A 20593-nucleotide genomic window follows, 5' to 3' on the forward strand; every position below is an offset into this window, starting at 1 on the left:
AGAAAACGTTAAGGGAAGAGGTTTCCTCTAACAAAAAAAGGAATTTCATGCTCACGAGCACCACAAAAAAGATTAAACGAAGAGCAAGCTTTTGCAAAACTAATAATCGCTTTTCGGATGAACTTGTGATACAGTTGGTATCTTGTGTGTACATATTTAAAATAGAACAGCTAAGGCGTAACAAGAAACGGAGTTGTGTATTCTTATGATATGTTTCTTCAGTTCATTTTTATGACAACTGAGGAAATTCCAGTGACTCTCCACTTTCATTCTCCGGCTGCTGAAAACCAACCAATCATAGTCGACTGTCCTGCTTCGAGGTGAGACGTGACTAGTCGACCTCATCGCCTGAGGATGAATAGAAGAACAGTCGCAACGTCGCAATCTACATCACAAGTAAAATTTACATTGAAAAACAAACGTGATTACTTGCCATTGTGACTTTCCTTCCACCTGGAGCCCCATAGGATTCTTCCTGATGTGTTTGGCCTCCCTAATGAAAGATTCATAGATATTGTTGAAGTATCGAAAACGAGACAACCAGCGCACGAGGCACCTTCTTTGCAAGAAAGATTTTCACTAATATCAATATTAATATTATTTAACTGATTATTATCGCTATCGCGATCGCCGCTCTTGTCTTCTTCTTATAAGATTAAAAACACGCTTTAATAATAACAATAATAATAATAATAATAATAATTATTATTATTATTATTATTATTATTATTATTATTATTATTATTATTATTATTATTTCATAGTCATACTGCTCAGCTTAAGTTTTTAACAGCTGGTAAATTTGTGGTGTCGGGCAACAACAAGTTGCCAATGAACACCAAAATGTTTCTTTTCCCTGTCCTTTACATTTCCAACACTTTTTTTAGTATCCTGCCTGATCCCAGCAATGCAGTCTTCTGGATTAAGGTAATTGATGTGTCTACTCCTATGCCCTTTAAGTTGCCCTTCAGTCGCAATGGCACTGTTTCTAAAGCCCCCAATACAACTGGTACGACTTTGGTTTTCACTTCCAACATCCTCCTCAATTCTCTGGCCAGATTTTGATACTTTTCAACCTTCTCGGCCTCCTTTTCTTTTGCTCCACTGTCTTCTGGAATTGCCACGTCTATAATATGACAGCTTTTCTTGCTTTTGTCAACAAGCATTAGATCTGGCCTCCCAGCCTCGATGTTATGGTCTGTCCGTATGCTGAAGTCCTAAAGTTCTCATTTTCCTGTACGCTCTCAGGGACGTGATTGTACCATTAATGTATTATTATTATTATTATTATTATTATTATTATTATTATTATTATTATTATTATTATTATTATTATTATTATAGCGTGTTTTTAATCTTATATTAGTTATCCACGTGGCCAAAGAATGCTCCTAAACTTTTAAAGCTACGACCTAGCCATTTACAATTTTGGCAATTTTGTAGATACCCCGTTTCAAGGACTTCTTGTCTATGATGTCGTCTCTGATGAAGTGACTTGCGCATGTGCAAAGCCACTGAAAAAACAAATTACAGAAGGCGGTGTCCGACAAAGCGAAACAGGAAGGCAGTTGTCGTTTACAGTGAAACTCTCTCACTCGATAAAATAGTCTTTTTGGCATTAAATATTTCAAAGTGAGAACTAATCATTACCGATTTCATTCTATAAACTCCACAAATACTGACTTGTTCATAATTGCGTTTTAAGAAATCAGCAATCGAAAATGAATCAGTAACCAATAAATGCATCATCAGCTACTTCGCTATGAATGCGTCCATGGTCTGACAGCCGTTGTGGCGAAAAACCAATCAGACAGAGCTAATACGAATGAAGAGGAGATCTACCTTTCATGATTACATCTAAAAGCATTCATACATTTTCTCACTATAAACTAGCGGCGCCGACCTCAAAACTGAACAAATCCTTGCATTTTTAAAAACCTGCCTTTGATGTTCATAAAAAGGATTATAACTTTCTTTTTTTTGGATTCCCACATGCACAACTGATTGAACTCCAATTTGTATTCTTTGATGCAAGTTCAGAGAATCGAAGGAAAACATCGAGATATAGCTTTTCGTAAATCGCTTCCCTAACTTTCATGTTAGTCGCTGCTCCGTGAAGGATGGTAGCAGGATTTTACATACTAATTGCGCACTCTAACCTTTAATGAGTGAAAACCTCGTGTTGCTGGCTTTTAATAAATTCAGGAGATTTCTTGATACTTTGAGACACAGCAACATCCGCCCTTTTTGCTGAAGAATTAACATGTTCTCATCTAGTTATCGTCTTTGTTCATTTTGCCCGCAATTCTGTTTTACTTCCTGAAATTTAAGTTACCCGTAGACACCTTTGATATTTCTTTTATGCAAAGATCAGGCCGAATAAGTTCTCGTATTCCTCCATGCGTTGAAATATTAGTAGCTTCTCAGAAATTGCGATTAAATCGTCACTCACGAAATTCCTCCTTCAAATACTCTATAAAAACTGTAAAATATCTTTTGGCTATGACGGTGAAATGAAATGGCAATGTTTGCTTGATGTTTGCGACTTGTTTAAACAAGTGTATGAAAAATGTACGGGATTGTGTTTGATAAACAGTCAAGCACAGATGTGAGTTTCCCATGAGGCTAAATGGAGACGTATAAAACTCTTATGCACGGAAACGTATACTTAACTCAATTACAATATATCATAAATCTTTTATTTAAAATTGCTCAACCTTTTAATGGCCGAAAAGAAGCAAAGATAATAGGGCTGGATTTTGACTAAGAAAAGGAATAGAGCATTTGTGTTTATGACGTAGCTATGCCATTGATTTGTAGTTATTCCCGGTTTCACCTGTGTGAACAAAAACTAGAAAGTAGTTTTTCATTTTAAATTATCAATATTTTAGTGGAAGGATAAGTTACAGCAACTCAAAGTTAAAACCATAGCGCTTGGGGACGATTAAGACCCAACTACTTCGTTTTCCAAAAGCAAAAATATTAATTCAAAAATGATTGCTTAAAAAGAAACATTTTTTCACTCTAGCGTGAGATCGATGACCCCCTAACTCTGTTTTGCTTCGAGTACATTACGAAATCTACATCCTTTCTTTGCAATCACAGCAGTTGGTCATCTTGCTTAATTTACTCGAACTTTAGCCTGATTATTTCACCGTAAAGTTCCTCTTAAAGCTTAATTCGTATTCCATTTGGAGAAAGACAAAGTATACCCAGCATTGCAAGCGTATTAATCTTATAAAGACGAGTTGTGTAATCAGCCTACTACATTACTTCGTTGAAATTGTCCTAACTTTTAGCCAAAGAATCGATTAGCCCACGATTTTAAGTAAGAGTTTGTCTCGCTGTTCAAGAAGGTAAAATAAAATAAAAATTAATAAACAGCTTACCACTAAAGTATCTTTTTTTTTTTAAATTGAGGGGTTGGAAAATGCCGTTCTTAGTTAAAAGCATTACAGTTCTAACTCTGGAAAGGAAGTATTCGATTCCAAAACATTAGAAGCATTTAATTGTGGCACAATTGGAAGTTTCTCAATTTTGTCCACTATAAAGCAATGCATCCTCTAGTTTCAGACTCTCGGGTGTTTTGTACAATTTCTTATACTTTCTTTCCCTGTTTTGTGCGATAGAATTATTTCGTTTGCCCGCCACAAAACCTACATAAAGAAACACTGAAAAGTCGGTAACAACGCGAAAGAAAAATTCGTCAACATGTTCACTTTGTGAGGTGAACGTGTTAAAAACCTATCGGATATTTCCTAATTGAAATTGGCTTAACTTAAATAAATGAACTGCGAATTCAAATGCCTTTTTTATTGTAAACCATGGGTAATCTTTGTCCAAATAAACAAAGATAGCCTTTGTAGAGCTCTAATGGGTTAAGATCACGGATTTAAGCGAAGGCTGTACTCTATCACGTCGGTATGAAATTTCGGTTGGCGTTTTGAGAGTCACAATTTAGAGTCGAAACAATGCTATATTTTTTGCATTAATGCTCTAAACTTCAGTGCTTAAGTGAAATTCATTATTTAGTAGATTTCCAAACAGTTTCGACGGGAGATTATTAAAATGTAATGAAGATATTTTGAGGATACCATATGGCGGTTCTTCATTGAAAATCATGATTTTGAAAGCACACGAAACAAAGACTGTTAGAGAAGTCATTGATCATTTTTGATTTTTGACCAATCACTATTTGTAGCATTCATTTTTAAATTCTGATTATTAAATCCTATAATAATTTGACACCTTTATTACTTTTTACATACAGCGAATTTCGGATTCATCGTAAAGCAGGGATTTTATTCGAATCCATCTTGATTGATTCGTCCAGCGCCTCCCTTTCTTAACAACAAATTTTGTTCCATCATTGGCGAATTATTCAGATCTTAATTTCATTTTTATATTTAATTTCATTGAGGAAGCATTTGCCCCTATTTTAAAATTTTATCCCTCTGTTTCGAGCTATCATTGGCTTAACAGGCCCAAGACGTCAACAAAATCATCCTTTCACTTAGGTTGTTGAAATGCTTGCTGGGCCGTAGATTGGCGAGTTTAGGTTATTCCATGGCTGAGACCATTTCCAAATTTCCCAGTACTCATTATTTCGATGTATCCGACAGCTTGTATTTCTTCAGTGCTTACACTTTTAATTAGTTCCAAGTCATTAATTGAAAATGGGAACAATGTATTGTAGTAATAATAATTAAATTGTAGGATATATATAATTGGATTGCTTGCACGAAGCAGCCACTCTTGGACGTAGACGCGAGAAGAGCACATCAGTCAGTGACCACAGCCCCAAGATCGACAGCTCTTCTCTGGATCGAAAATGCATGCTTATGAGGGATCTCAGTCGTCCTTTATCAATTCCATGTACAGACCTAACTCCGCACTTCAGCCCTCGACCGGAACACAAAGCTATGCAAGCTACAAGTCGCAAACTGAATACCCCATGGCTGTCAGGTTCGATTCGCATCCCTTGCACAGCTTATCGGCTTACAACTCTGGTTCGTTTTCCTTCTATCCGTGCGCCTCGAGTCATCGATATGTGCACGACTTAAACTGCAGCTACACTGCTGGCACGCTCCACAGTGGTAAGATTTAGATCTATTGACTTTTCTATTACACTTCAACTGAATTCCTTAGCTTTCCTTATCCATCCGCATGACACATACTTCAAAGCAATAACTCCGTCATTCTGCGACCCATGAAGTTAAGGAAATGTTTCTAAACTCACATGGGCTGTTCTACACGAGTCATATATTCCTGCACTTGTATTTTCTTGAAGCTCAGTCATTGTTTTCTATATCATCACTTTCCATGCAAAGGACAAATTCAATTTCATAAAAAAAAGACATTTGGGACATATCATTTACTCAGTTCGTTAAAAAAGCTTGTCTCAATGAAGATCTTTAAGGTGTGTTTCACTCTCTCTACAGGTTTTGTAGCGTGTCGCCGGCCCAAGAGGATACGAACGGCATTCACTCCAACCCAGCTTTTACATTTGGAAAATGCTTTCGAGAAGAACCATTACATCGTTGGAACAGAGCGAAAACAACTTGCATCATTCCTGAATCTATCCGAGACTCAAATCAAAGTTTGGTTTCAAAACCGAAGAACAAAATGGAAGCGCCAACAAGCCGAGGAAAAAGCTTCATCACAGCCTACGAAAAGCTCTGGTGCAGGGATAAACATGGCCGAATGTCACAGTTTGAGCAATGGCCAAGTGTCGAAGGAAGACAACGACCACGTTGTATGATTGATTATATATAGATCACAATTTTTTGTAGGCCTTTTCGATCGCATGGAACAGTAGTAATATACGCTGGAACTACATATGCATCGCTCATTCTCGAAGACTACTTGCTCGGCTTCTGAACCGTTCAGAAAGTGAACTTCGACATCAGTTATTAGCCTTTTCATAAAACTTCTAAGGCACAAGACCAGAAGATGTCTTTGTTGAGCTAAAAGCTGGAAAATTAAGAAAAATCGATCGTTACCTTTTAAAATTCACTTACTTTGCTGTTAGTGAGCAGTTCTTTTCTCAGTTTGAAACGGTGTAGAAAACAAGTCGGGTCATGAGTTGAGGAGTGCACAAATTTCAAAGAAAAACTGTATTAATAAGAGAGAAAAAAGGCTACATTCCTTGTACTGGTGAAAGTTAGTAGGTATGAATTCACTGAAAAGACTTGAATTGACATGAAATTGGTGCTTAAACGATAAAATTGTATCATACATGAAAAAAGGGGATACGTTTAGTGTAAATAAATAGCATAAGAAACTGTATTTAGTTCGAAAAAAGCGAAGAAAAGTTGTAAAAAATATAGAAACATTACGTTTGCTACGAAATAAAATAAACGCTTTTAAAAAATGAAACGTTGTGTACAATGGCAAAATTATCCACATTCTTTGAAGACGAAAGAAAAATATTTTGTCCTCCATTTTTACCAGCAATTAATGCTGTCTGATTGAATGATCCTGCAAATAGTACAGCGTAGAAATGACTGATTTGAGGAGTTTTTTAAGGAGGAAGCTCCAAAATATTACGCTATGTACAACAAATTTCTCGTGAATAGCATTTGTCAATGAAACTGTGATAAAATACCGTTCACAACACAAAAGGGTTGTCTTAGTATCGAGAACATGCAGTCCATTCCCGGCACCAAACCATATATCTGCTCGGCGAGGTGCCCAGATTTTTCCCTTTAAATGAAACGAACGGGCATAAAATCCTCGTAAAGGGGATTAAATGTTTTTGAAAAATACTACGGCTATCAGATCGTACAAAAAATAACTATTTCAAAGGCGGGCTGAAATTTAACCACGGGAAGTAGCGGCATTTTCCCATCTTTGAAGGCGGGCGAATTTCAAGCTTGAAACGTTAAGGAAAGCCGAGAGAAGGGTAGATGTCCTTTACGTTCAAAAACACATGTATAGTTTCACGCGTTGGAGTTGAAAACACAATGCAAACTTGTATAAATTGCCGAAATAAGATTCTGAATTCACATCACGGAGCGTCAGCTAAAGGCAACCCCAAAGTTATTTTCGATTTGTAATTTTGAGGATGATTTAACATTTATCTGTGGGCTTTAAATCTCATTTAGGACTTTTGCCTCCATGCAATAGGGGTAAAATCGACTTAATATAGGACTTAATGAAAAATTTATGCCCCGGTTAACTTGAGAGACTGGTTGCAGAGAAACTAGGAATTAAACTACTTCAAGGCAAAATGATTCACGTTATAAGTGGAAAGAAACAAATTCATCCACGTAACTTATAAAGACAAAAGTACATCAAAGGTTCGATCGTCGAACTTCTCAGTGGTCTAACTCCTGTCTTCAAACACGGTTTTCGATCACTAATTTTGCGTGGGATAAAGTAAAAATTTAAACTGCTGTTAGGGTTATTAGCCAAAAACAGTGAAATTGAATCATTTTCCGTGTTTTTCAAGTTTAAATAGAGCGATAACCTCCGAGAATTTGCTGGAAAACGATTTGTCCATTGTCGTTCAGCAAGCTACCGAATTAAGAACTTTTTGTGGGGCTTCAAGTCCCATAATATGGCTTTTGCAGTGGCAAAAAATGCAAAATTAAACTAAGAATGCAGAAAACAGTTTACTGATATTATCAAATTAGGCCTCACTATAGAGAGAGATAATCGCATTTTTAATTAAACAAAAATGTAAAGAATTTGAAAGATAAAAGTAGCAAAAACATTTATTTGCAGGGAAGCTTAAAAATGATTCAAGACAAAAATGGCGGCAAATTGGGTGATTGCGCAGAATTGAATGGCTAACCTCAAATACAAGTTGAATGAAAATCGAAATTTATTCCGACCGTCAAAGTTAACAACTCTCAATTTGGTTTCAAGCTCCCTATATCTCAGTTTCCCTAAGAAGCCCAACTGGCAGAGGCCAGTTAATTGGCAAGCAAAGGGTAAAAGTGAATTTCAGAGCACCGAAGATGAAACCTCTTGCTGGTCAGAAAGGGATTTGATTCCGGGGCATCTGCGAACCACTCCTTCCTTATGCTCTCCTTGTGTCTTTCTTCTTACTTACGTCGCGGTGTGATTTTACGATTGAACGAAAACTGTTACTTTTTTAATGACATCAGAAGGTTTCACTTTCACGATCTCCCTGATCGTATCACACTTAGGCGAGAGATGATTCACGTTGCGGGAAACCTGCGATCTCTAGTTTTCCGCTGATGTGGCAAATTTCCCTTTCGATTAAGTCCGCATTGACGTTTTCAATCTTTGCAAATAAACTATTAGACAGAATAAACTGAACTATGCTGATATCAAATTCTAGAAAGTCTTCAGTAGTTCCGCCATGAGGTAAATTCGAAGTGACCGACGCAAAAATGCGGCATTTAAACTGATCAATGATGCTCATAACTTGGCGAAAAACCAACATCTCGTTCAAGGATTTCATTGCGATATTTTCTCGTGAGAGAATTCTTTATTGTATAATTGTTCCACTTGTTTTTCACTAAGCAGGGGGGGGGGGGGGGTTTGGAGGTCGATAATTCCAAGACGGTTAAATAAGGAAAAAAGGGATTTTTAAGAACTCGTTACAATAATAAATGACAATAATGCAACGCTTAGTTTACGTGACAGGATGATATAGTCCGAAAATGAGGGCAGACCTTCCGTCCATGAAACTTTCCAGAACGATTCAAGGGGAGCAACATGTGTGGAGCTTTAAAGACACATGTGACAACGTAGTCATGACAACCAAGAGGCTCTGAGAATGCTTTGCGGCCTTTTGCACCCCAACAATAAGACTCACTCTTGTTAAGGGCTTGGCTATAAGAAGCAACTTTAATTGGTAATATTCTTGCAATAATACATTAAACAAATGAGTTCTTTAACATAAGCTAAAGGGATAACTTTTGCGCAACTCGCCTTGTAAAATCCTTTGACGAAAACAGTTAAAAAAACACAGTTGACTCTCATTACCCCTTCGAAGACAAATTTGAGTTTTTAATTCGGTGTCTTCTCGAACCAGGTGATATATTTTGTTCGGAGAATAGCTGCGCCTTTCGATTTTCACACATTTAAGTATCTTCAATGGGGTGTGTGTAAAAGTGCTTTTGAAAGCCACACACGAGTGGCCAATTTTGAACGGCGTCCAACTGCCGAAGGTGATATGATTGCGATAAAGGAGACCCACTTGCAGTTTTCACTTTTGTAACATAGCTAAATGTCTGGCCCATTTAAGATGTGTAAAATTTCCTTTTCTCTTGAATGCTTCCATCAGCTGTGAAGGAGTGGCAAGACTATTTCTGCTTTTGTTTTCTAATCAATCTAACAGAGACTGGCCTCGTTGATTCGATTGTAGCATTTAATTTGAGAAAACCACGGCATAAGAGCATTTCCCACGAGAAAAATAATCTAAGTGATTCTAATTACGATGGATGATTGGTAATCTAATAGAGTTTGCAATTGTGTGTGTTCATAATGTTTTAAAGCGATTTTCTTGGGGCGACAATACCGTAGCGACCGGCCTTTATACCATAATTCGAGTAATGATACACCAAGCTTCAAGGTCTTCAAAGGTTATCAGTCCTTTCTAAATCGAGAAATTGAAAGCATCTATTATATCAGGGAAACAGTAAGTACCCCAACAACGTCAAAAGCAATTTTACGACTGCAGAAACACTTGATCACGTCTACATTCATCAAGAGTGCTATTGAAAACAGGAACTCTCAAATCGTGATCTTTAACAAACGAATCTTGAATAAAATTGAATTAGTGAACACTATTTGGAAAACTAAAATAAAGACTTCAAAAGAGAATTTTTTGTTTCAGTGAAATGAACCTTTAAAAAACGCTTTTGTAAATATTAATTTCCGCTCACCCTCGCTAAAAATATAATTCTTGCCTTGACCTGTACTGAACGAAATCATTGTCATTTTGAGCTGAAAAGAGGTAATTAATCTTGCAAAGCAAACTCACACGGACTTCAAAAGATAAACTACAGCTAAAAAACAATGAAATCAAGACTTTACACCTTCAAAAACTGGTAAAAGCAAAAGTTCTCACAAAACAACACTTTCGAGAATAGATTAAATAGCCTAAGGCCAAAAACTCTATCAGGTGTTGGCAACTTTACGAACTTTGATACATCCAAACAACTAAATAAATCAACCACTGGAAAACCAACTACAAACTACCTTTTTTTTATTAAAGTTCTGTCATTTTATTGAAGATAAATTAGCTGTCAAATATGAAAAGTAAATTCAAGAGAGACAGAGAAAAATTTCATGAAAGTTGACAAAAAATGCTAATAAAGTCATTCATCATTTGCAGACATAAAGTTCTAAAACTGATTGATGTGTGGCTTCAGTTTTACGCTGCAGGAAGTGAGGTTGTTACGCGAAGGAGGTCTTCGGATTACGTTAATGAAAAGATCGCATCAAGCTTTTTGTCGTAAATGGGAACTTAAGCTTCAATCGAAAGCAAAGGAAAGAAATTTCCAGCCCACTTAAACGAAAAGGAGTTTTCTCATTGTCTTTTTTAATTGAAATTCAAATTGCACCAGCCAAGTCCGACGCGTAGGCTCAAAATGTCTTCCCTTGTTAACGGCCAACAGAGATTAAGGAGATGAACAAATTATGACATGAAAGAAAATACGCACACAATTGAACGAACTATAGATCCCTTCATGGCATAAGTTAAGTACTGGCTCGGAAACAGAGTTTATTTCTAGCATCTCTAAAGCTTGCCAAGAACTCAGCCGACCGTGCCTTCACGCCAAAAACACAATTATGCAGGAAACAAGCAACAATTAAAAAAATTGCACGTGTTTATCTCGGAGAGACCTACGGATCTATTGTTCTTGACTCAACAACCAAATCACCGCTTTGTTTAGGTTTCCTTTTTGTCAAAGGGTGAAGACAAACTCGTGTTATTTAAGAAAATGACGGGCTATTATGAGAGGGCCTTAATCATGTGTGGTGACAATGAACTACCTCCTGGGACAGTGTTCCAGCAATGTAAGGTTCTTTACACACTGGCTGCACCGAGATCAGAGTGGGAAGTTGTCATCTGCAAGCGAGAGATGTTATCCCACAATCAGACGATCATCAAATTGAGCGAAAAGAATGACGCCTCGCGTTTTCATGTGTTTGTATCAGTTAAAATTCTCTGCGAGACTGATAAATAATAATTATAGGCTTCAAAGTGTTACTTTGTATTTCCGTCCTGTATATAACGATTAACGAAAAACTGAGAATTCAAATATATCATACAGTGGTACGTGTAACAGGGACCAGGTTTTTGTGTTTTTATTAAAAATTCACTGTCTAACGGCAGAATGGATTTCGAGCTGATCAACTGTTCAGTATTCCTCCTCTGGAATGTTTACTGGTGGGGCACTGATTCAAGGATAATATCGCGCTTTGTTCGGCATAAAAGCCTGGTCCCAAGTTAAAATCTAGCAGGTTTTACAAAGAGCCGATTGGTTTGGGTTGTGTTTTCTGTTTTGGGTTGTGTTTCTTAACGAAGTCACGTTGACTACTAAAAGAGAACCCGCTGTACGTTGCGGCCTGCTTCACTCAGATGTCCCGGAATATATCCTTTCGTTTATTAGGGTGCGTTCGGTTGACCCTGTTCCGAAATAAGGATACGCGGAGTGATGATTTTTCAACGGTATGTATGGCGTTTTGAAGCAACAAGGATAATAAAGATATGTTTAAATAGCATTTTAGCAGGTGTTTAACTGATGTGAATCTCTGTAAAAATGAAGGATTTCTTACTTTTATTCCATATATTCCTATTCCGGAATACGGTCAATCAAACGCACTCTTAATAATAACTAGTATTATTAAATTCTCAACCTCGGATAATGCAATTCTCGTGCTCTGATTGGTTCACTAAATCTCGGTTATCAGCTCATATACCTTAGTTTGACCATATATGGTAAATGATTGCGCTAAACGTTGCTAAGCTAAAATTTTTTACGCCAGAAATCAAAATTTCTCTTGGTATAGAGCACAAGAAAAACGTTTTTGGGGAAAGCGGTTTGGATCAATTTCGAAGCTTAGAAATACGCGCAAAGGTAAGAAATGTTTTTGTGATAAGCCTGCGTCTGTCTGACCACCAGGTATTACACACCATCGTATCTTCATCAAGTTTTTTCGATTTCGCTAGGATTTTCTCCCCTTTTTCGCTCGTATTTCGTACTTCCAAACTTTTGGAGTTTAAGGAATTTAATAAAACAATTATTCCATTCGCGCTTGTTGGATATGAGACTGGTTATAGCCAACTCGGCGCTACGCGCCTCGTTGGCTATTTACCATCTCATATCCAACGCGCGCTCATGGAATAATTGTTAAGTAATCTCGGATTATTGCAGTGCGGTCGACAGTCGCTTTGGAAGCAAAGGAGAAGGGTAGGCAAGGAAATAATCTTACAGGAACTAACAATCATCATAAGGTGATAATGACGGCTGTCATCTCAGGTAGCATCTCCGCTCAAACACTTTTTCTTTTGCTTGGTTGTTTTAAAAAAGTATCAGGCCTTGCTATAAATTATTCCAAGACGGAATTAAGGTAGTGGATTGGGTCCAACCGAGGAAATAAGACAAAACCATTCGGAATCAAGTGGCCTAGTGAACCGATTAAAGCATTAGGAATCTTTTACACGTATGATCAAAAACTTCTTCAAGAAAAAAAAACGTCCTAGAAAATTTGGATAAAGTAAAGAAACTATTAAATAAGTGGCGTTCGCGCGGCTTATCTTTGTATGGAAAGGTAACTGTGATTAAGGGTGCGTTCGATTGACTGTATTCCGGAATAGGAACACATGGAATAGAATGCGTTTTTCTCTCTTGTTCAAAAATTCCGTCAGCGCATGCGTAAATATTCTGGCTCCCCGATACCTAGCTTACCGAAACATTAACGTGCTGGTTTTTACCAGGAATTGACATTTCATTTGATTGTACAGGCATAACCGTAACGTAAGAACCGTGCGCGTCTGGTCTTCTCGAGACAGAGGTGAGAGATGGTTTCATGCAGACTGGGACGCCTAAAATGCTCTGTCGTAAACATGGCGGTTCACGAGTGAAGTTGTCTCTCCGGTCTTTCTGTGGACGGATTCCAGGATCCGAACCTACCGATACAATTTGGGCAAGTTTTGAAAGCTAAAAACTTCAATCGATGCGCTATTTTGCTGGTAGGACGGGGTGGCCCGACACTTATGAAAAAAACTATGAAACGAGAATCGGGAGTCTTCCCTTGTCATGGAATGGCAGAATTACCCAGAATTCGTTTTGGGCATGAACGAAGCAGCTCGAGAAGCACGAGGATGGCCCTCATCGAATGGCTGAAGAGCGGCCAGAGGAAAAAATTGGAAGCCAGATACTCAGGAATAGGTCCAGTGTGTGCTGTTAACGTAGATTTTGGATTTCATTTCGCTGTAATCCTCGTGTCAAAGAAACGGTATAATGTAAATAAGATAATAACAAGATTTATATTTGCAGATTACCTGTCCTCTTACTTCTAAAGTTAAACTCTACATCTCTATGCAATAAGCGCATTCAAAATTTCCTCATATTTCTTTATAAACGTATGGTTTTTTTTAAAGGGTTTTCCTGCTTATATGAAAAATACGTTTTCTCTCCCGTCCTCTTCTTAGGCATGATCTTCGCGGAAATACTATTCTGTCCCTCAATAAACCTAGAGCAACCAGTTATGGTCTATTTTCATACGTATCAGCTAAGTTGCAGAATGCGCTACCTGATTTTATCCGTACCACTGAGTTTACTGGTTTCAAAAGAGAATCCAGGGCCGCATTAATTTTATTTAAAGAATATCGATTCTTTCAATGCTATTGTGAGCAAAGTACATGAAGCCAATTTTTTGGTTTGGACAGGACTGCGAAACTCTGTGCCGAAGTCTCTGGTGGAAACTGTACTCAATCTGCAGACCCCTTTTCTCTAATTATTGGTAACGAGTTTGACGTAACAAAAAAGATACCAAAACACTTTTATTCTTCGCTCATAAGTAAGAAAGCACAATTACCCAGTATGGCCAGCAAGCTCAAAACACTTTTTAACATTACAACTCACCATGAGGTAGAGCAATCTTTCAGTCTAAAGTTGCCCTCGAGCCTTATGTGAAATCTTTTAAGTTTTAAATTTTAAATTTTATGCTTTACGCCAACACTAAATCATTATGATTATTTTGTATTACATTTCTTTTACTTTAATTTGTAGTGCATCAAATGTACTAACAAAAATAAAATGATAAAAAAAATAATCGGCGGGAAACCCCGGCAAAACTGAAAGAAAACTCACCAAAGCACAACCCTACCCTTTCTTCACTTCACTTTTTTTGTGCTACCTCATAAAGATATAGTGTACAATGTTAGTCAGCTATCATGCGGTTTAGAATTACTTACAATAATATGATTCTAAGGAGTCTTAAAAGTCTCCCGGGTTGGTTGTTTAAGGCGCATGGTAGCCTTCCTTCCCTCCCCCCCCCCCCCCTCCCAGCTGCAGTAGGGTGAGTGCAATTGCTACCAGACATGCAGACCAATCCATCAGACAACGATGGTTCACCTTAAACGGGGATGCGGCTCCATGGTTAGTAGATAAGTCGATAATAGATTGAGGTAAACTGTTCCAATTAGCTACTGCTTTTGTGGTACGAAACTGTATATAGAGTGTTTTCACTCACGTGATCAATAACCTCGTTTTTCCATTGAAACAAAAGAAAGCGTTTGCATGATAATAGAGTTCGATTCCCGGAGGATTAGTTGGGGACATCAACATGGCCGCCGTTCCTTTGTAAAGGGACACCAACATGGCCGCCATGACGTCACGTGAAAACACTCAGGCTACGATGGGTTTCTTGAGTGATTCTAGGATGAAAAGGGCAGCTAGATTATTTAGGCCTTTGCAAAAAAAATTACACTATCCATGCATTTGCTTACGAAGCTTCAATTTAAAGGTGTCCAGCCACGTTTGCCAACATCATTGACATAGAACCAGGCACATAGCTTTGAGTCAGAACGGGCAAACTGTGCTGGTCAGCTTATCTATTTCAGTTTACGTATCCCAAGGCTAGATAAGGCGTTTTCCCCCCTGTAACACATTTACCTTTTCCTGGCGTTTCCGGCCTGAGCAACGAACCCACAGCGACTAAGAACTTTGCTGCTGCTGGCGCAGTATATGGCATATTAGAGAGAGTTTACTATCTCAATTATGACAAATGTCTGGCTGAAAGTTTTCTTTAGCCAAAATACCAAAGAAACGTATTATTATATGGCAAGCAATTCTCAGGCAAAATGGAACTCTCTGCATGATTGTCTGGTATTTGGCAGGAATTTTACAGTACGGATCACGTGGTCACGGTCCGTTTACGTACTTTACGTACGATAGTTCAAAGAAACGATGCCCCACAAGCAGCAACTTACTAAGCTCGCTTACCCGGGACCGTACCGGGGAATATCGACCTTCGGTCGCTTTTGTACGAAGCTTGCTGCGCTCGGTCCGTACTGCCACGACCTCGGGCCAATATTCCCCAGAACGGCCCTCTCGCTCGTTTAGTAAGAGGTATTTATTTTATTTTCCTTCTTTAATTCCATGAAATGTTGACGTTTTCAAGGCTTCTTTGAGTCAGTGACCCTGAGCCGTCTTGGCTAAGGAATTTGCAGAGTTTTACTGACACATAGTAAAGAGCCGGTTAATCCCGATAGCGCTCTGCTTTTACACCGTTAAGATAAAGATTAAACATAAAGTCCTAAAAGCTAAGAGATTCCAGCATATCAGGAGGTGAAATGACTTTTTCAAAACTGTTCCCGCCATAATCCATAGGTACCCCAGGCTATCTCTATGGGAAAACACAGGACACATATGGAGGGCTATGGAGTGAAATTCAAGTCTAGAAATTTGTATGGAAATTGATATAACTTACCACATGGCTTTAGTTGTCCTTAATACTCTCGCGGAGTTTCAGAAAAATAAGGTCCACTTCACCTTCCATGCATATGCAAGGAAAACGGACCTTACTTTTCTGAAACTCCGTGTGAGTAATAAGGACACTGTGAACCACGAAAAGCCGAGTCAATAGGAAGTTATTGATTTTCGTTCGCAACTTCTTACACGGCATTTCTAGACTTGAACTTCGTTCCATGTGTGTCCTGTATTTACCCATACAAACCCTACATTATCACCGATACAAACTGGGCTACCTATGCATAAGCATATGATAATCTCTCAGCGTTCCAGCTTTTCTTCCGTTCGCATGATCCACACGGATGCCTTGATTTCGAAGCGCCAAGAGCCTGCTAGGGCTCTCACAAGGGTAGATTTTAACTTTACCTACTTCATTTTTGTGAAAAGAAAGGATTCATTCAACAACTCAACAGTATGGGCATAGCTCAATCGAGAAATCTAATTATAAGAGGCCATTTCAAAGTTCACTTACCAAATGACATTTTCCAGGAGTTACGTGGATTTTGCACTTGCTGTGTTTTCACTGATGAATTTGTTCTAAGATTTGTATGCTTGATGGAACGATAACATGGGATTTCTCGCCGATTTAGCTAGAAAATTGTCCACCTTCTTCGAAGCTGTTTACATTAGCCATATTCGTTTGGCCTATGTAGCCTTTCCTTCTGGACACCAGTCCTCTTTCAATGACGGGTGCCATTCATGAGATTTCTCCTAACGGCGTAGTTCATTCAAAACATTTAATGATTCGACAGGTAAACACGTTCGCTCGCTCAGCAAGCAGTTACTCATCGTTTTACGCGTGCCGAAAGAATCTTGGCGAAAACACGTACATAGATACACCCAACGACTTGCCACACCCATTATTCGGCTTAACGTCACGTCGTCATTTTTTTTAAATTCCTTTCTTTTCAGGAGCCAATGACACCCACTCTCCTAAAAGACGTCCCCTGACCTTCCCAACTCTTTTCCCAGATTTCTCCTTATAAAACTGAAAAGAAGCCATCACTTTTTTCTTTTAGTTCTTTATTTGTCTCCGGTATGTTACATATGAATATTACAATTTCGTTGAAAATATTTATAAATAAATAATATATTGATCCGTGTTATCGAAGACTGATTAGCACTCCCTTGTGGCTTAACCAAAGAAGAGTATATCAATCATCTATTATATACCGTTATTTTTTAAATTTAAATTTTATTTTCAAAAGCGTTTCAAATCCTTTTGAAGAGTAAAAAACAAACTAATCATCGAATTCTTCGTCAGTATCGGTCAGATCTTCGTCTGATTCCGACAAAACTGCAAAGAAAAGGAACCAAAAAATAATCTACCTGTGAATATGTTGTCGGTAAAATCCGTTCTCAGGTTGAATCCGTTTTTTCCTAGGTTAAATTCATGATCCTCATTTTATCTGGGTTGAATATGCACTCTACCTATAAACCAGATATCAATTCTCAAAAAGGACAGAAAATACCCATACCTTCCAAACGGGAAGGTCAAACGGGCGCAGGCCGTGGGAACTGGCGATGTTAAAGTCACAGCAATGAACATATATTGTAGGTTAAATGAGGATCACCAATTTATCCTAGGTAAAAACGGGTTTCACCTGGGAACGGGTTTTATCGGAAAAATATACGCCAATGACCACTGGATGATCGACCCAGCAGCAAGCCTGTGGTTAACGCCCTTGCCTCGGTTGTTCGAAAGGTGGATAACGCTATACACCGGATAAAACACTATCCATCGCGAGATAAACACTAGCAAAACCATTTGAGTTATCCAGCGGATAACTGTAATGTACTGCGTGACGTAACGCGACGGATGTATGTTGAGTTTGCATATTATGGGTTAATAAAGAGTTGAGTTGACCACATGGCCGTCGTCTACGGTTTGTTTGTCGCCTCGCTCCTCCTGTTTTTGGCTGTTTTACATGTCAATAACGCTATCCAACCTCAGCGAACAACTGGGTTCTGACCACCTGCCGAGCGATCAACACTGATGTAAGGAGCACACGAATAGGTCAGTTGACTGGCTCACTGCAAGCTTACTGACCGACAGAAGCACCCACTGACAAATTTACTCAAGCAGCTTGTGGAACAAAACGTTTAATTTTCGAAAGCTGACAAGACGACTCATCGACTGAAACACTGACACACTAACTGATTCATTGAGCGTACCTGTCGACATGGCATCGATTTCTCCGAGCATAACTTCAAGACGGTTCGCCGTTTCTTCTGAATCTCGCTGTAGCTCTATTAAGAGAATCACCCGTAATTAGAGAGGCCCTGTTCAGGGCTTTAGGGATAAGAGGTAACTGACGAAATAACTTCAGGAGTAAGGGATAACCGAGATAGTTTTAAGGATAATAAAAAGTAGCTTTGATTCCTCGATTATCATACTTTTGGTCATTTTTTCCGCGGATATACATCACTGGCGTCTGGTAATGAACAGTAACGGGTAATTTATCAGTCCAAATTCAAGCAAGGTGTCCACGATTTGCTCTCACCGGGCTCTTCAAGGACGGTGCCTACTAATTAAAGATATTTTTTCCCCGGTGTGTGATTATGCAGGAAATGTAGGTCTTAACAAGTGTTATTGAAATCAAAAAAGAAAATTGAGGGTAACCATGCATTTTTCAAAGATAATTCATGAATAATATTTGTAAAAAGCTTTAAAATACAAAGCAATGTATGGCCTTCTTTCTCAAATTGAAGCTTAATTATCTCTCAAAAATGCATGGTTACCCCCAATTGTCTTTTTGAATACCAAGAGTACTTACTAAGATCTACTTTCTCCGGATAGTTTTAAACCGCGCAAATATTATCCCTGTATTAGTAAGCAAAGGCGATAGGAAATCCGAGTACCTGGAGATGCGCAGCACGAATGCGCAAAAACAATAGTAGGCACCGTCCTTAATTCGGTCAACCTCTTGTGTATTAGGTTATCTGTTAAAAACGTGTCGCTTTACACTTCAAGTTAAAATTGCCACTTATTGTCAAATTTGAAAGATAAGTAATTTTAGGCCGGGATAACAGTCTCAGTAATTTTAGGGATACCCTAGGGATACCTGGCCCGGGATTTTAGGATCAATATGGGATGACTAAAAAACCCCCCTAAAAGGGCCTCTTAGAACTATGTTTGAGTATCTGCAGAATTAGTAACACTGCCCATCCACCATAGCAGGCATTTTCGAGTTTTTATACCGGAGGTTACCCACCAAAATAAAAACTAAAGCCGTGCAAGAAGACTTCACTATGAGCGCTAGCTTTCAATTGTGCATATTGCCGATTCGGTCTCAGGTTGAATCCGTTTTTACCGAGGTTGGTGATCCTCATTTTACCCAGGTTGAATATGCACTCCAAAGAACTGAAAAGCTTAACGGAAATTAAGGTCAGGTTAGGATTAGTTTTGGTTATCATACATAATTGGCTATCGACTTTGACTGATTCAGTATACAAACGTAAATATAGTGACACCGGCCGAGTTCGAGTAACGGTAAGAGCATAGTACAGTTCTCTGTTCCCTTACTACATTGTTATGTTGAGGCTGAATGGATAAGTGTTTGAAAATATAAACCGATAAGATGGTAAGGAACATTAAGAAGTTGTGCGGTTGACATACGTAAGCCAGGTGGAGAGTGGAGGGTGTTTTCAATACTTCTTTGTGGGGATTGATTGTTGATTCAAACTAGGTATATAGTGCATATTCAGCCTAGGTAAACTGTGGATCACCAGTTTAACCTAGGTAAAAATTAAACTGATTCAACCTGAGACTGGATTTGACCTACAATATACTAACAGAAGGGCGCAAATCCCTCTCTATCACTAACCTTCTCTTTCTTGTCTTGGACTCGGGGTTCTTGTTTCTCTTTGAGCAATACTTTGCCTTCTTACTCTAATTTGAGGTAACGGATCTTTCTCTTTCGTCATTTTTCTTATTATTTTATCAACCAAGGCTGCACGTCTCATAGCATTTTTCCAGATGTCACGCAACTTCTCCTGAGTATGTTGCGTCACGCCAGACTGCCTGTCTTCGTCACCCTCTTCGGGCAAACCATAGGCTTCACGTGACACGCGAGGACACTGCAATGCGGTCAAACTCACGTAGGAACTCCTATGACGGCGTTCCCTATCTTTTGAATACCTGTCCCTCAAACGTTTCAGCTCTGATCTATTTCTTTTATCTTCTTCAAGTTTTCTGCTGTACTCTTTCATACTACAGTCTATTTCTGAGTGAATACTTCTCGTTTGAAGTCGATTAATACTTTTCTGTAATCGTTGTGCTTGCAAAGTTCTTTCTGTGGAATTGGCGTAGATCCCTTTGAGTCTTTTAAATAACATTGCCTCTTTTTCGTTCATCGCCACCACTTCGTTCTTCTTTCGCGTTGATTTACTTAAGCTGTCCAAGGAACGAAAATGTTTCATTCTGCTGTGTGACATGCAATCTGTAATATCTTTAGAATGAACGTTGGTTTGTTCGGCGCGTTCCTTTGCCCAACTCTTGGCCCAGCAGGTTTGGTCTTTGGCTTGTCTTTCGTTTGTAACTCCAGCATTTAGGTTTCCTAGCCGGGACTTATCTATGATCGGTGGAAGGTTTCTGATTCGTGATTTTCGAGTAGAAGCTGCACGCT

At 38.6% G+C, this 20593-nt stretch overlaps 2 protein-coding genes and 1 long non-coding RNA gene across 15 annotated transcripts in view; 1 reads left to right on the top strand and 2 right to left on the bottom strand.

Annotated features, from left to right (window-relative positions):
- Positions 1-211: 211 nt before the first annotated feature.
- On the bottom strand, positions 212-16571 carry LOC138044091 (uncharacterized). Its single transcript, XR_011131392.1, has 3 exons — positions 16438-16571; positions 434-493; positions 212-348 (listed from the first exon to the last, which is right to left on the bottom strand). It is a non-coding gene; the product is annotated as an uncharacterized lncRNA (long non-coding RNA).
- Positions 4750-5891, top strand: LOC138044090 (homeobox protein EMX1-like). The gene is made up of 2 exons (XM_068890722.1): positions 4750-5096; positions 5442-5891. The coding sequence occupies exons 1-2, from the start codon at positions 4832-4834 to the stop codon at positions 5759-5761; spliced, it is 585 nt and encodes a 194-aa protein (XP_068746823.1). The 5' UTR covers positions 4750-4831; the 3' UTR covers positions 5762-5891.
- Positions 16572-17001: 430 nt separating the features above from the next.
- LOC138044094 (rootletin-like) overlaps positions 17002-20593 on the bottom strand; it is a 13798-nt gene continuing 10206 nt past the window's right edge. For all 13 annotated transcript variants that reach the window (XM_068890725.1, XM_068890726.1, XM_068890730.1 and 10 more), the window contains 3 exons: positions 19793-20593; positions 18141-18215; positions 17002-17262 (listed from right to left, as the gene is read on the bottom strand). The exon at positions 19793-20593 is cut by the window's right edge and continues 30 nt beyond it. In XM_068890725.1, coding sequence (XP_068746826.1) covers positions 17207-17262; positions 18141-18215; positions 19793-20593 — 932 coding nt within the window. In that variant the 3' untranslated portion in view covers positions 17002-17206. The remainder of the gene's footprint in view (positions 17263-18140; positions 18216-19792) is intronic.

The sequence above is a fragment of the Montipora capricornis genome, chromosome 3 (genome assembly GCF_036669925.1).
Source record: "Montipora capricornis isolate CH-2021 chromosome 3, ASM3666992v2, whole genome shotgun sequence".
NCBI lineage: Eukaryota > Metazoa > Cnidaria > Anthozoa > Scleractinia > Acroporidae > Montipora > Montipora capricornis.

Coding starts and splice junctions, on each gene's coding strand:
- LOC138044090 (XM_068890722.1), top strand. CDS start 4,832: ATGCATGCTTATGAGGGATCTCAGTCGTCCTTTATCAATTCCATGTAC. Junction 5,097..5,441: donor TGCTGGCACGCTCCACAGTG/GTAAGATTTAGA, acceptor CTCTCTCTACAG/GTTTTGTAGCGTGTCGCCGG.